Genomic DNA, 14347 nt, shown 5'->3' with positions numbered 1-14347 from the left:
GGGCCAGCTTCTGCCACTGGACTTCAGAGGAGCTGCATCTTGGTAGAGAACTTCAGAAGAGCCGGTTCTGCCAGGGTGTTTGTAAACTGGTGTAGGTTAGACTAACAAGCTGTTCTTGCAATGTTGAAAGCTAATAGGGAGGTGATTCCATTGTATGGCAATCGGGATTGCAGAGAGACTCCACAAACTTAGAAAGGATTGCCTGATATCAATAGCAATGATCTGAGGGGGAGGAGGTTATTGTTGTTATTAAATTCTAAATAAAATCACTTCAAGTAGGATTTTTAAAATTATCTCCATCATTGAGAAGCTCACATTTTTGAAATTTGTGTCCTGAGGGTACCTTCAGGCTCAGTTTTCCCTGGTTTATTCTCTTTGCAGTTGTATGGGACCTTGCGGGTGATACTGGAACCTCTTCTAACTGATGCACCTTTTATTGGAGCGGTGACCTTGTTTTTTATCCAGAAACCGGTGAGTCAGTAGTGAGCTGCACTGTGCAGTCTTGCATCTTGGTCTGTCTTCATGCGTGGATAGGTCTTCAGTGAGTGGCACAAGCTGTCTGTCACTGGTAACCCAAACTGCATAACTGCGAGTGCCTCACAGCACAGGTGTTTGAATAGCAAATTCCTGATTGTTCAGTGCTGCTCTTGAACTCTGAGATGACAGGAATGAATTTGCCCAATTCTTTTGTAGTAGTACCTGAAAATTTACTTGCTTCACTCTGAGAATGGGAGGATTTTCCAGGAGCTGTTTCCTTGCTGCAAGGCTCCTGCCAGGTGGATTTTAAATCTTCCCATTTGTAGATTTTAAATGCAGTCATCTTGGAGACCATGCTGTCATGGTCATGCTTTGAAAGCTTGCCTGTTTAAGGTCACTTGCCTAATAAAAGATGAGAAACCGTCTAGTCTTACAAGTACCAGTTATCTTATAGCACACAGCTTTGCTTGTTTGTGGGTTATGCTCTGCTTGACTTCATGGAAGTCATCCATTTTTGATCTTGAATGAGGTGGTTTTGTGTTTAGATGTAGTAGCATTATTTTAGCCCATGAAAAAAAAGCTTTTTGTTTATTGGGTGAATAGAAATACAGGCTCCAGAAGTCAGGTGGTGTTTGTAAATCTCCCTGCCTCAGGGCATAGGCCAACCCCTAAGTGAAAGGATGAGGAAACAACTTCAAAGTCTAGGCAGAGCTGTTGGATTTATTATGCTTGACCCCAGGGCATCTGCCAGTGGCCATTGCTAGAGGCTGAATGCTGTCTTTCCCTGTGCTTGCAGGATAAGTCCCAGTCATAACCTCATTTCCGGTATGGCAGGTAAAATAGATAAAGGAATTGATATCAGCTGTGGTTCTAATGTACAGATGCAGTCACTTACTAGTGCTGGTTTTGCTTGCTTTAAACAGTGGCTTTGTTTTAGAAGCATTTACTTCCCCTTTAAATTCTACATTTCTTCTGAAATAAATTTTAATGGTCCTATACATTTTTTCTCCCTGATCTTGTTGTAGCACTTGGAAATCAACTGGGCAGGCATGACCAACCTTCTGGATGTCCCAGGGATTAAGTAAGTGTCTACTTTCCTTCACTTTATTCTTTTTTAAAAAGCCTTTGGAAGTTGGGATGGGGTTCTTCAGTCATCATCAAAGCTGTTGTCAAAAGTGTTGTGTAAAAGGTGTTGTGCTGATACTCATCCCATCACACCTGACTGTGGAGTCTGCAAAACCTGAGGAGGGTGCTTTTTTACATTCTGTCAAAATTGTTTCAATCGCTTCATTGCATTTAGGGTAGAAATAGTAAATTCCAAAACCTACAATAGCCTATAAACTAAAAAACAAACCCTTCCACTTCCTGTGTGGCAGTTACTTGCAAAGGTACATGAGGTAGATCTAGGTGACGGGCAGTCTGTGCTTATATTTGTTTAGTTTAAAATGAAAAAAAAAAGGTAAGGCATCACAGAGTTGCAGTCCCTCTGACAAAGAAAACCATACCAGATTTATGAGGGGAAATGTTCTTCTCTTTCTGTGTAATCTGCTTGCTCTTTACTTCTCCAGAAAATGTAGCTTTTCCCCAGTGCCCCTTGGGTTGATCTTGTACATAAAACGTGCACAGCAACGATGAAAATCTTAGCAGTTTTCAGTACTGTAAGTTTCAAATTTTCTCCAGATTGGAGATTCACTTTGTCCTTGTTCCTCAGTGTAAGCAGAAAATATTGTTACGCAAGAACAAAATATATTTGGTTACTCAGCCTTTGCCCTTCTCCCTTTAAATGCAGACACAATGCAAATGCAGACACTTCTGTTCCTCTCTCTTCGCCTGCAGCTCATGGTTTGCAGACTCTTCGGAAGTGGATGGCCACTTCAGGTGCCAGCTTATGCATTAAAGGGCCTCTGAAGACCTTTGATGTTGAGCAAGAGGAAGCTTTCTTTTTCTCTTAATTTGAGGCCAGAGTGGCCTGTTGCCCTGAAGTTTGCCCCGAGAGCTCTGGTTTTTATCAGAGGAATTAATCTGTCCTTTTCTAACATGGTTTCCTTAATCCTTGCAGGGAGAAGGTATGTAGGTGGTCCAACCTACAGCCTCTCATATAATTAAGTGCAAATTTGGTGTCCTAAATTTTCACTCCCTGATTCTCTCACAGGGATTTGAACACAGAAACCCTTGCTGGTTCATCAGCACTGCACATGAAAGCTGGGAGCAAAACATGCCTGACCATGAACAGGCTGAAGTACAGGTTGAACAAGAGCTCTCCCTTTCAAATGAATGGGGCTTTCTTAAGAGAGTAAAGGAACTGGATGCAGTTGTCTGTCCTCACGTACAAGCTGTGTTTAGTTGTGTCTACCCTGAGACTCGACAGAAGGGACAATTCTGTGACCTTCCTGTGGGTTTTTTTTGCAGGAAAGCCAACAACAGCCTGACCAAGGGCTTTCAGGCTCCTGTTTTGACATTTGGAGTAGGAGAGGGCTTTCCTTCTGTGTGAATCCAGCCTCACCTATGCACTGTGACAATGTTGTTGCACAGTCTTACCCTGAGAAGCTGCCTTATAAGCACTAGATTTATCAAGAGGATGAAAGTCTTTCAGGCATTTGGTGATCTTGGGTTTTCCTCTGCTCACACTGAGTTGTATGTGGAAATCCTCTCATGAACCAGCTGGAGATTGCCAGATGACTGCGATAGCCATATACTTCTTGCTCAGGAGAACTAGGTCAAATTAGTTGTCCCTACCATGCAAATAGAGCAATTATAAAGAAAAGATTTTAACTGAAAAGCTAAAAATGTGTAAGTTTTAATTAGACTGGAAAGTTCCCTGAACTCAAAGCCAGACATACCCTCAGCTCAGCCTGTGTGATCTGTGTGCCAAAGGCCCACAAACCTTCAAACAAGATTTGCCGCCTTAGTGCAAAATATACCAAGATACAGAATCTTAATCTTTTGCTTGGTCTTCTATTAAAAAAAACCCTACAAAACTAACAAGCCAAACTCATTTTGTTTTGGATGTGCTGGCTTCTTCCATTTTACAGTAAGGTCTCAGCATGTGGCCAAGAGCAGACAGCACTATGCACTGGAGTCATGTTTTAAGTCTAAAACAAACTACCTCGAGGTCTTGAGTTCCCTGTGAAATGCTTTTTGGAAAGTTTCCGATTCCTTTCTCACCTTAGTCTCTGGTGTCGGCATTCCTAAGGAAACCCAGAAGGCACATGAGTTTGTATGACTTGTTTGGGTGTGTGACTGTCTCGTCATGTGGCCCAAACGCCCATTCATCATTTACCAGCTGCTAGAGCAGAATTCACATCCAGCCCTAGTAACCCTAGACTGGATCATTCCTGCATGCAAGTGGGCACTTGCACCATGTGTGCCACAAGGCAATGGCAACTACGTGCAGAGCAATAGGGAGTAAGATTGAAAGACATCTTGAGAGGCTGCCCCACGCTCGTATTCTCCTCTGAGCAGCTCGGCTGGATGCAGGTTATTGATAGGAGACAGCATAACCTTCCACAGTGATCCCCATTCACCCTCGGTGACTGATTCTGGTGTTGAACTGTCCTCTCCATTTCCTCTTATTCTAAGCTAAATGTCACAAGCATGAGTTTCTTCTGCTCCTGTGCAGTTGTACATAGACACTTTTCATGGAATCATGTAGGTTGGAAAAGACTCTTAAGATCATCGAGTCCAACCATAAACCTAACACTGCCAAGTCCACCACTAAATCCATGACCCTAAGTGCCACATCTACACATCTTTTAAATAATTCCAGGGTTGGCAACTCAGCTGCTTCCCTGGACAGCCTGTTCCAATGCTTGACAACTCTTTGAGGGAAGATAGGCAGTACCACTCGCTTTGCAGTGCCCATTTCTTTTGCTGTGCCTCATTCTTTCATGCTAACTGAAATTGTGATCGATTGTAGACATTTGGGTTGCTTTTGTTTTGCCCCTCCACCTGCAGTGTAATGTCAGACACGCTAATTCAAGACTTCATTGCTGCACGGCTGGTTCTACCAAACAGGATCACAGTGCCGCTGAAAAAGAACATGAACATTGCCCACTTGAGGTTCCCTATCCCACGCGTGAGTTGTTTTTTTCATTGAGGGTGTTAATCTACCTGAGTGCATTTGCTGCAATCTGGATGCATGCAAGCTTAGTGTCTTAGGTTCCTGCATCAGCTGTTTCAACCTGGATTGCAGGCTTTCTGTAAGTAATGTTTCAGAAATATAAAAGCAGATGTTGGATAGTTAATGACTGAAGGTGGGGGGAGGGACAGCGGGGGCGTCTTACCCTCTATACATGGCATAAAATGTCTATTTAGACATTGAGCTCATTTACCAATTTAAACCTTTAGTCTCATTTGAGAATACCACAGATCTTCAGTTAGAGAAGGTGCAATGAGCGCCACTTTAATTTTTTTTACTAATGCTGTGAAGGGGTGTAATTTATTTAGGGAGCTCAAAGGGTGACATGTCTGTTACAGAAAAAAAATAAGGGGAAAACCCCCCCCAACAACAGATCTCCTAAATGTTTGACCTATTCAAATCTTCAGTCTCCTTCATCTATCAGGTACCTAATACAATCATTAATAAAGGTAAATATAAATGAATGACAAAGGGATGCTCCCCATTACAAACTTGCATCACCAAATTGTAGTTGAATGGCCACACTGCAATGAAATAAGAACCTGCCAGTGGCTGCTTAGTTACTCGTTCAGTCAGTGGGAATTGATCTTGACTCTACACTTGATTTGACTGTGGCTGTTATCCTGTGCGCATATGTATGTTTCTGATTTAAAAATAAATTGAAGAATATTTCCTACCCTATTATCTAGATAGGATTGTGTATTTGTTTAAGGTTTTGGGGTTTTTTCCTTCTAGGTAAGTGGTGGAAAAGTGTTTTAATACAGCTGTCATTGGAAATATACTGCATCACAATACACGTCTTTGCAAAACTGTCATGGTGACTACCCATGCTGCCTGAAATAACTCATTTTAGGAGGCTGCGTATTATAATTATCCAAAGATTGCATTTTCATGACCAATTTTGTATCTTATTTTATGCAGGGAATAATAAGGGTTCATCTGCTAGAAGCTGAAAACCTTGTCCAGAAAGACAGTTTCCTTGGTGCAATCAGGGGGAAGTCTGACCCGTATGCTCTTCTTCGTGTTGGCACGGTGCAGTATCGAAGCAAGACAGTTTCCCGAGATCTTAATCCCATTTGGAATGAGACATTTGAGGTACTGAATCTTTCGATCTTTCCATCTGTAGGATGCACAGCCATTTACATCCGTGTGCTTGGAGGACCTTCTCTTAGCTGACTGCACGGGAGCAGGTGGTCTACTTTGTTACTTGATTGAGGCATTTCTGTCCCTTAAACAAGTTCAACATTTACATTGCAAACCTGAAATGTCATTCAGGTTGATCTGATTTACATACGTGGGGTTTTGGAGGAGGTGCAAAGCACTGATTTAAATATCAGTCAGTTCAGCAGTCTGTGCAGCTGTAGCCTGCTCTAGCATTGATTCTTCTCTGCTTATTAGGGATACCAGTTTGAGGGGTTTAACTTTGTAGTTCAAACCCAAACAAACTGGTTTTGAAATATTTTCACCTATAATCAATGGTATTAGTTACACAATTAGCCATGAAACAGTAGGGAATGCCCTTAATGTCTTGTACAGCTGTGAAGTGTCATGTTCTTGTCTACAGCTGGAGTCTATATAAACCTATGTGAATGCTTTTTATTTTTAATAAATACATCTTTCTTCTCCAGTTTGTTGTTCATGAAGTGCCTGGTCAGGACTTAGAAGTGGACTTGTATGATGAAGATCCAGATAAAGATGACTTTATGGGCAGGTAAGTTAGCATGACCCTTGCTCAGGGTCCAGTAACCTCTACAACAGGACACCCAGATTATTCATACCAGAAATTTAATATTGAAGGAAGCTATTCCCTTTGTCTAGATGTTGATACCAAGTTATTAGTTCCTAGTGCAACTAACTTTGAACAAAATAGAGAATGGTCAGAGAGTCCTGTAGGGAATCATATGACTCCATTAGAAATGAGAGTTGAGATTTACTTCAGATTTTATTTTAGTTTTGGAAGTATTTCAAGGGGGAGACTTCAGAAGGGTAAGTGCGTTCCAGTGCGCACACAGACAGGTAGTGTGGAGTTGCTATTTGGAACAGATTTGAGCATGTGCTTTCTTGGTGGTGGTTTCTTCTCTCCCCAACAGCAGTATGCTGTATGCCTAAGCATATGCTGACATGCTTGCTTTTTGTCTTTCAGCTTGCTTATAAGCCTAGTGGATGTAATGAATGACAAAATTGTTGATGAGGTAAAGATCACAACTTATTTCTGAATATGGTTGGTGGTGTATGCTTACGTGTACTTATTTGTGCTCTCCCTCTGCTATTATGTTGGTTTTGTGTGTTTAAAGCTTCCTTGCACACTTGCACTGTAGTATTTTCACAAAAAGAAAATACCTTTGCTCAGAAAACTTAAAGTAGCCATTACAATGCTTATTGCAATCAAGCCGACAACTTCAGACAGCTCTGAGGTGATGCTGAGCCAGCAGTGAGGTATCTGCTGTTATTACTGTGTGTCCTGTATGTACCAAATGTTTTTGTACAAGGCTACAGATGAAGTTTGGTGAAGCAGTCTGCTGAGGAAAGAAATGATCCGATCTTACTGTGGTTCACCCTGCAACCCAGCACTCTGTAAACAATGCCAGGGTGCCTGTCCTGTGCTGCTGCTGGCTGGAAATACCCATATGCTTTGTATGTGTGTGGGTATCTTCTGTTTTTTCTGACTTGTGTTTCTAAGTAGATAGACATGCTACAATCTAAGTGTCAAAAATGCAAGCTCTAAGGCACTCAAAGTACAATTCTTATTGTCAGTTGTACGTGAGTCTCAGACTGCAACAGATCTATAAAAATTACTCTGCCTTACAGGTCTCAAGTTACTCTTTATTGTCTCCATTTAGTGGTTTCCCTTAAGTAAGACAACAAGTGGACACTTGCATCTAAAACTGGAGTGGCTTTCACTAGTAAATGACCAAGAAAAGCTACATGAGGTGGGTATATTTGCTTAAAAGATTCAGATACTCTGATACCTGTCCAGTGATCAACAAACGAGTGTGTAAAATTAGGAACCCCAGGCAAACTCGTGGGAGTTCTGTTTTTTGTCTGATGTCAAAAGTTTGGATGTGATTTCCATCTCCCCACCCCTCCTGAAGAGGAAGGGCATTTCCTTGCCCCAGGTCCCTTGGTAATTCAGGAGTAACTCAAATCTGGCAGCTATTTTTGCTTGAATTAGCAAAGCTTTGTTTGACTGACTGCAAAGTGGCCTCTCACAGATCCCTTTTTTGATAATTTTTCCCTTCCCTCTTCATCTAGAATCTGTGTAGGACCTTTGTCTATAACCTGTACTAGTCATAGACTGATACCTAGCACTGGTGCTTTGTAGGGCCGTGGTTCCAAATGGTGTCCTACTTGTCCAGCAGAATTGCTTGGATAAAGCCCATCTCCCAAGGATGCTGTTTCTTATAATCAAGCAAAAGCATTTGAGTTCTGCTGCAGTGAATAAAATTTGTTGCCAGGCTTTTTTCTGCTGACACTGAATTACTGATGATGTTGTTATATGGCTGAGCATGTTTTTAGGTGTCTTGCTGCACTGGGGAATCCAACCAGTTCTGCACTAGAGAGACTGAAGAGCATTAAGGCCAGTAAATTGAAAACACTTACGCCTCTTCTTACTGGTCTAAGTGCTTAAAACTGTCATGCTGTATTGGCTGGTGCTCCTCAAATTGCGAGTTTTTAGGAGAAAGGTGAAGAGCTGCTTAGCTTTCAGAAACTGTCCTTTGAATCTGTGTTGTGCTTTACACTGCTGTTGATGGGTGATCAAGCCTACCTTGTGTTTTGTTTTATCTTTCTGGCCTTGACAGGATAGGAAGGGTCTGTCTACAGCTATTCTGATAGTCTACTTGGACAGTGCCTTCAACCTTCCAGTAAGTACAAACCACATGCAGGTAGCCTTCACTCCTTTTTCTTAAAGCCCACAAACTAATTGTTTTGAAATACTCTGTTTACTAATTCAGAAAAACCACTTTGAGTATTCGAATGGCGAATGTGGAGCGAAGAAGATCAAAAATAACAAGTACCTCAAGGTAAAATTTGAATTCTTCTCCCATACTTGCAAAATAACATTCTGCATTATGCAGTATCATAGCAACTGAAGCTAGCTGTGGGTAAAAAAAAACCCTCCCCAGCATAAGAATCTAAGTGACCAGGGGTTCAAATTAGTGACTGAAAGCACATGCCCTGCCCCAGTGAAAGAGGTCCAAGGGGGAAATACTTGATTGTGTCAGGAGTTGTATTTATTTTTATTTTATGCTTTGGACAGAGAGACTCCAGACATCAGACCTAGTCATGATATCCTTTCTGCTGCTGCAGGGGTTCTTCCCATACTGAGCTGTTCCAGCTTGACCTCCCGCATTGGGATGGGAGGAATATGCTTGTTCATGGTAACCTTGTCAGTTGGAGACCTCACTGCCGGATTCCATCCTTCCTCAGCTTTAGAGGGATTCGGAAGCCACTCTGTTGTTCATGCCTCCTCTCTCTTTGCTTCTGTTTACTTTTTCCTCCAAATACTGCATTTTAATTGTGATGTAAATGGTGGGTATAGGGAAGAATGTCTTTCTCTCTTTTTTTCCTGAGCAAGCTACATACAACCACAGCTCTGAGCAATGGATAAAGCTTCCCATTCTCTGTGACCAGCTCCCCTCCTAAATACAATCTTTACAATTTAGATGAGTTACCAGCACTGATACACATTACATTCGATACTCTTTAATTCTGGACTTCATTGTATCCACTTTGTATACAGCGTTACGCCCAGACCAGATCTGTTGCAGCACAATCAAACTAGTAGGCTGCGACAAGGCTTTACCGTTGGTCAGGTTCTACTGTCTGTGCTGTATCTCCTTCCTCCAGAGGTCAGACCACACTGTTCCTCCTCTATCTAACCCCAATCCCCCCCTCTCTGCCATCCTCAGGGCTATTTAACCGCTTAGCGGAACGAGCTACACCTGCACATCATCCGTGTCAACCAACCCACTGCCCTGGGGCAAGGCCACAGCTGCATGTTATCCATGCTGATCAACACACTGCCTGCATTCCTCTACACAGATCCTCAGCCTTAGCTTCTATAGCATTAGTGTGGAGAAGCACAGTATTACTGCTTCTGGAAAGGAATTGTTTCTTGGTGCCAATGACTCGCTTCTGGCTGCTTTACAGTGAGTCCTGAGCCTCAGAAACCAATTCTGAGAGTCCTGTTTCATTTAGGAATGATGAAGACATCCCACTGAGCCTTCAGCTCTCTTCTCTGTTACCTCCCAGCTTTTGACAAATTTTTAACTGCTCACCTGTTGTAACCTAAATACATAAAACTGGCTTAAATGTGTACTCTCAGTGGTAGAGGGTAAGACTGTGCTGTGTTATGATGGGAATCTTTCCTGTGTACTGCACTCTTCAGATGTCCCACATCTGAAAACTAGTGTCAGTTTTCCAGCAACTTCTTTCAAATAAGAGCAGTGGTTTGATATTGCTTCTTGTAAGCTATAAATGTCTCTTCTTTTTATCTTTTTTTTTCTGCTTTCTTTTTCTTCCTTGTGTTAAATGACAGAAGATGGAACGAGAACCTTCCTCCTTTGTCCTGCTCACAGTAGGAAACAAGACTCAGAAAAGCAAGGTGAGGCTGTTTGACTCTTGTGCTTTCCTCAAATACTTTCTCTTTCATGGGTGATTATCTCCAGGTAGCCCCTAGGAAGGGTAGGACTAGTGAAGCTGATATGTAGAGCTGTAGTTACAGTGATAGCGGCAGAGGCTGGGAGGTGAGGGTCAAACAGCACGCTGGAAGCACTGTGTCACTGAGTTGTGCTTGATTAGTGGGTGTGTGATCAGCTACTGTACAGATGTGTAGTTTTGTGCTCATGGCCACAAGGTCATGTTGGTCAAGATACTTTAGTTTTACAGGGATTGAAGAGGAAAAAATGATAGGTCTGCAATCTGGCTTGTGCTTTCTCAGGGCAGGGTGTCATTTGCATCAAACTGGCATTTGTTCCCTCATCAAATTCTCCTGGCTCCTGTGTTTCACAGTTTTACTGGATTTTTTTATTTTATTGTTTAAACTCGGACAAGATGTGTCTGGGTCTTCTCCCCTTTACTTTCAGTTCCTTTTGCATTATTTAGTATTTAATTTTGCCTGATGAGTATGAGCAACAGCTGACTTCTGCCTGCCCAGTAGCTGCTGTGTTTATTGCCCTGTGGCTGGATGCTGATGAGGGTGGCCCTGTGTTCTTTTGGACATCCAATAAACAGGAATTAATCCTGTTGGTTATATGCAGGCATACAGGTCTGGCCCCTGTTTTCCCTTGTTTCTTCCACCTGCTCCATCCAGAAATCGGGTTCTGCTTGCCTTTTTACCTTTTTTGGCTTTCCCTTTTCCCCACCACATCACCTGCCTCTCCCGAGCTAGGTCAGACTTCCAGCTTTCCCCTGCTCCTTTCCCCTTGCTGCCAGCACTCATGACCTGGTGGAAGCAGCTGGTTTACGGAGCAGCCTCAGCCACAGCCCCTGTGGGTGCTTTCCATGCTCTTTCATCCTTGAAGTGGATGGCACTGAAGCTGTGCCATCCTACTCTTCTTGTGAGCTCTGCACTCCTCAAACGGCCCCTCTAGCTTTCCTGCCAGCTTGCTGTGGCTTTGGGAGCTGGCTCTGGGTGCCTGCAGGCTGGAAGCAGCACCCTGGCTTTCCCTGGGTGGAGAGGTGGGAAGGAAGGAGTGGTGGCTTGCTGCAGGTGAGGCTGGCTGCTGGTCCAGGCAGCCCTGGCTGGGGCCAGCTGCAGCTCACCAGACTTGTTCTTCGGCATTTCCACGCCCTGAAGAGCTCATTCTGGTTTGGTGGTAGACTTCACTTCCACACGCTTCTGACCTGGAAAATTCCCACTCTCCATACAGCTGGGGTGTAGCATCACTGAATAAAACAAGAGGGTCACCGTGACCCTCTCTGGTGATCAGAGTGATGGTATTCTTTGCTGCTTACAGAATAAGACAACATGTATGCTACAATCTTCTTGTTGCAGACCTGCAATTTCAGCAAAGATCCCACGTGGGGCCAGGCTTTCACCTTCTTTGTCCACAGTGCTCATTCCGAGTCGCTCCACGTTGAGGTGAGAGAAGAGCTTTCCTTTGAAAACCAAGTGCATATTTGTAGAAAGAAGCCTTTTTTATGGCAGATGTGATCTCAGTGCTGGTTGTTTCTGTGTGCTTGTGCTGGGGCCCTCCTATTGAAACGGTGGAAGAAGTACCTGCTGTTGCACAGGCAATTCTCTGTTAGGTGATGCTGGTATCTGCCTTTGCTCTAGAATCATGTAACACGTAATATCTTAGTTCAAAACATGGGATGTTTCTGGCTGCAAAGTGCAAAGGAGGTATATACAGGTCTGTGTGTAGTAAAGCCATGAGTATTTTGCTGTCAGAAATAGCAGCCTTCATAATTCTCAACCTGAGTCCTCTCTCTTCACTTTGGTATTTTGGCTCGTTAAGAAATCCTGTATCTCACAAGCATGTGTTGCAGGCACAGCCAGCTCACTCGGCTACAGAAACGGATTTGAACTCGGAAAGTGTTTTGAGGTTAAATAGGCTAAACAAACTATTACCTAAAAGGCTTGTAAAAGTTTAGACCAGTTGACATCCCAGCAGCCTGGGATGTTTTCCCCAGAGCAAGTGAGGAAAGTGAATACTAGGACCCAGTTTTTCTGCTAAGGCAGTTCAGCAGTTCCATCTCTGCATAGTTTGGCATGGGATTTTTACTCCAGACATACTGATTATTATACTCCTGAAATATTGGCAAAACCTACTTGGAAGTAACCATATTGATGGTATGTCCTGAAGTAAATAAGCTAATTGTAGTCTCTGCTTGAAATACCTTCTTGCTTTGCTGTTCCTGGTGGTACGCTTTCCAGTCTGCCATCTAATAATTTTTTCTTTGTTTTTTTCCCCCACCCTAGATAAAAGACAAGGATCGGGATAGTGCCCTGGGAACTTCAGTAGTATGTCTCTCCCACTTGCTTAAGGACCCAAACATGACTCTGGATCAGAGATTTCAGCTGGACCATTCCAGTTCAGGCAGCTTCATTAAGATGAAACTTGTGTTGCGGGTAAGGTGTGCTTTGCCATATTCACTTGGCTTCCGCAGTGCCATCTTGGAGTGGCAGTTAGACAGAACTAACATGGAAGTTAGAATTTCCATCCAGTTCTAGCCAGGTGTAAGATGGGTGTGGAGAAATGTGACTTTGCTTCACAGATTAGTAGAAAGTAGAAGTGTGACAAGGTCTTTTAAGTGCAGTTAAGAGTATGTGGTGGAGCTGAGAGGTATCCCTGAGGCTTCCTAAAACTTGGTGCTGTGCCATTGCTCAAAATCTTCTCGTGACAATAGAGAGTTGGACTGGGAAAATCTAAGCTGGGGAAATCGAAGCTGCTAAACAGTAAGAGAGACTGATGCTTAGGAATTGTTTTCTCAGTGTGCTCTGGATCAGTGTTTAGGTGCTGTTAAATACATCCACCACAGTAGGACAAGAGAAGAGAAAAGCACAGCTAATCCCGTAGGCCTCTTTCACCTGCAATAGCAGATTCCTGCTGTCACAGGGTTGTGGTGAAATTTCATCCTAGATGGTAATGTTGGCATTAACCCCGGTGCTTTGGGAGCAGCACTCATTTCTCTCCCTTGTGATTTTTAGGCCTTGAATGCTGAAGAACCCGATTCACAGAGGGTTAAGGCTGGTGTTAGTGCCTTGAAGCAAGGTCCTGTGCATGTCGTGGAGAAGGGTGGAAACCAGCAAAAGTTTGTCTCCCCACCAAACCCAGAAGTCTCAAAAGTACCTCCTGTGAGCAAAGACTCTGAAGCAGTTGAATCCCTGCTGAAAAAGGACAGCAGAGAAGACCTGGACACAAATGACAGTTCAGCAGCACCTGTACCAAGTGAAACTGTTGCTGGCCTTAACGAGGCAGAGCATGAGCAGAATGCAGACTGTCCCCCGCCGTCAGCATTGCACACCAGGGCAGCGGTAGTGCCCACTCTGCCAGCCGTACAGGAGCTGAGGCTTGCACCCAGTGTTACTTCGCTGGGCTCTCTGCCTTCTTCGTGCTTTGAACTAAGTAGCAGCAACCTGGACCTTCATAAGTAGGTGTTCTTCCAGCTGAATTGTTCTTCTCTTGGGCACGTTTAGGTTTTATAGATTGCCGTTGCATACTGTTGAATTCAAGACTAAGTCATTTGGAGTCTTGGGTCTCAAATCATCTTACAACTAATTGACCTAATTATTCTAATCAACAGCGACAGTCAATATCCTGGGTCCCATAACACTCCTGGTTTTAGCAGGATATTGGAAGTCTGAATATCTCATTTCTATAAAAACATAAAATCTTGATAGAAATATCTGGCTGCTTAAAGTTTTGGATACTGTATTTTATGCAACAAATTTTAAGACTTACAATGCTGTGAACAAAGTTTTTGTGGATAGGTGGGCTCGTGTGTGTGTTGGTCCCACAGTGCTAAGTGTGAGGCTGCAAGGCAGTCTGCTCTGTTGAGGAGGACAGAGCGCCAAATTTGTCTCTCCTGGGGTGCAAAATGGAGCTATTGGAATCCTTAATGAACTGAAGTAGCAAAGAAGATCCACCTCAATTAAGAGCATCAGAGCAGTTATAAACCTGAACATCAAATGCAGCTCCAGCTGTGTTCCATCTAGCACCTCTGGACTGGCAAATTCTCTATCTCTGAACAGGGCCTCCTTCATAAGCCGTTTTTAAGCGACGTTTT

General features: G+C 43.3%; 1 protein-coding gene across 1 annotated transcript in view; it reads left to right on the top strand.

The window, feature by feature from the left end:
- The window catches only part of ESYT3 (extended synaptotagmin 3), a 34332-nt gene that overhangs the window by 14771 nt on the left and 5214 nt on the right, over nt 1-14347 (top strand). The window contains exons 6-18 of the mRNA XM_055719490.1: nt 382-471; nt 1503-1558; nt 4432-4552; nt 5537-5710; nt 6244-6326; nt 6759-6807; nt 7456-7545; nt 8416-8478; nt 8569-8637; nt 10155-10220; nt 11613-11699; nt 12540-12689; nt 13269-13711. Of these exons, the coding sequence (XP_055575465.1) occupies nt 382-471; nt 1503-1558; nt 4432-4552; nt 5537-5710; nt 6244-6326; nt 6759-6807; nt 7456-7545; nt 8416-8478; nt 8569-8637; nt 10155-10220; nt 11613-11699; nt 12540-12689; nt 13269-13711 (1541 nt within the window). The remainder of the gene's footprint in view (nt 1-381; nt 472-1502; nt 1559-4431; nt 4553-5536; nt 5711-6243; nt 6327-6758; nt 6808-7455; nt 7546-8415; nt 8479-8568; nt 8638-10154; nt 10221-11612; nt 11700-12539; nt 12690-13268; nt 13712-14347) is intronic.

This window comes from Falco cherrug, chromosome 8 (assembly GCF_023634085.1).
Source record: "Falco cherrug isolate bFalChe1 chromosome 8, bFalChe1.pri, whole genome shotgun sequence".
Lineage (NCBI taxonomy): Eukaryota > Metazoa > Chordata > Aves > Falconiformes > Falconidae > Falco > Falco cherrug.
This window is presented reverse-complemented; position numbering and strand designations above follow the sequence as displayed.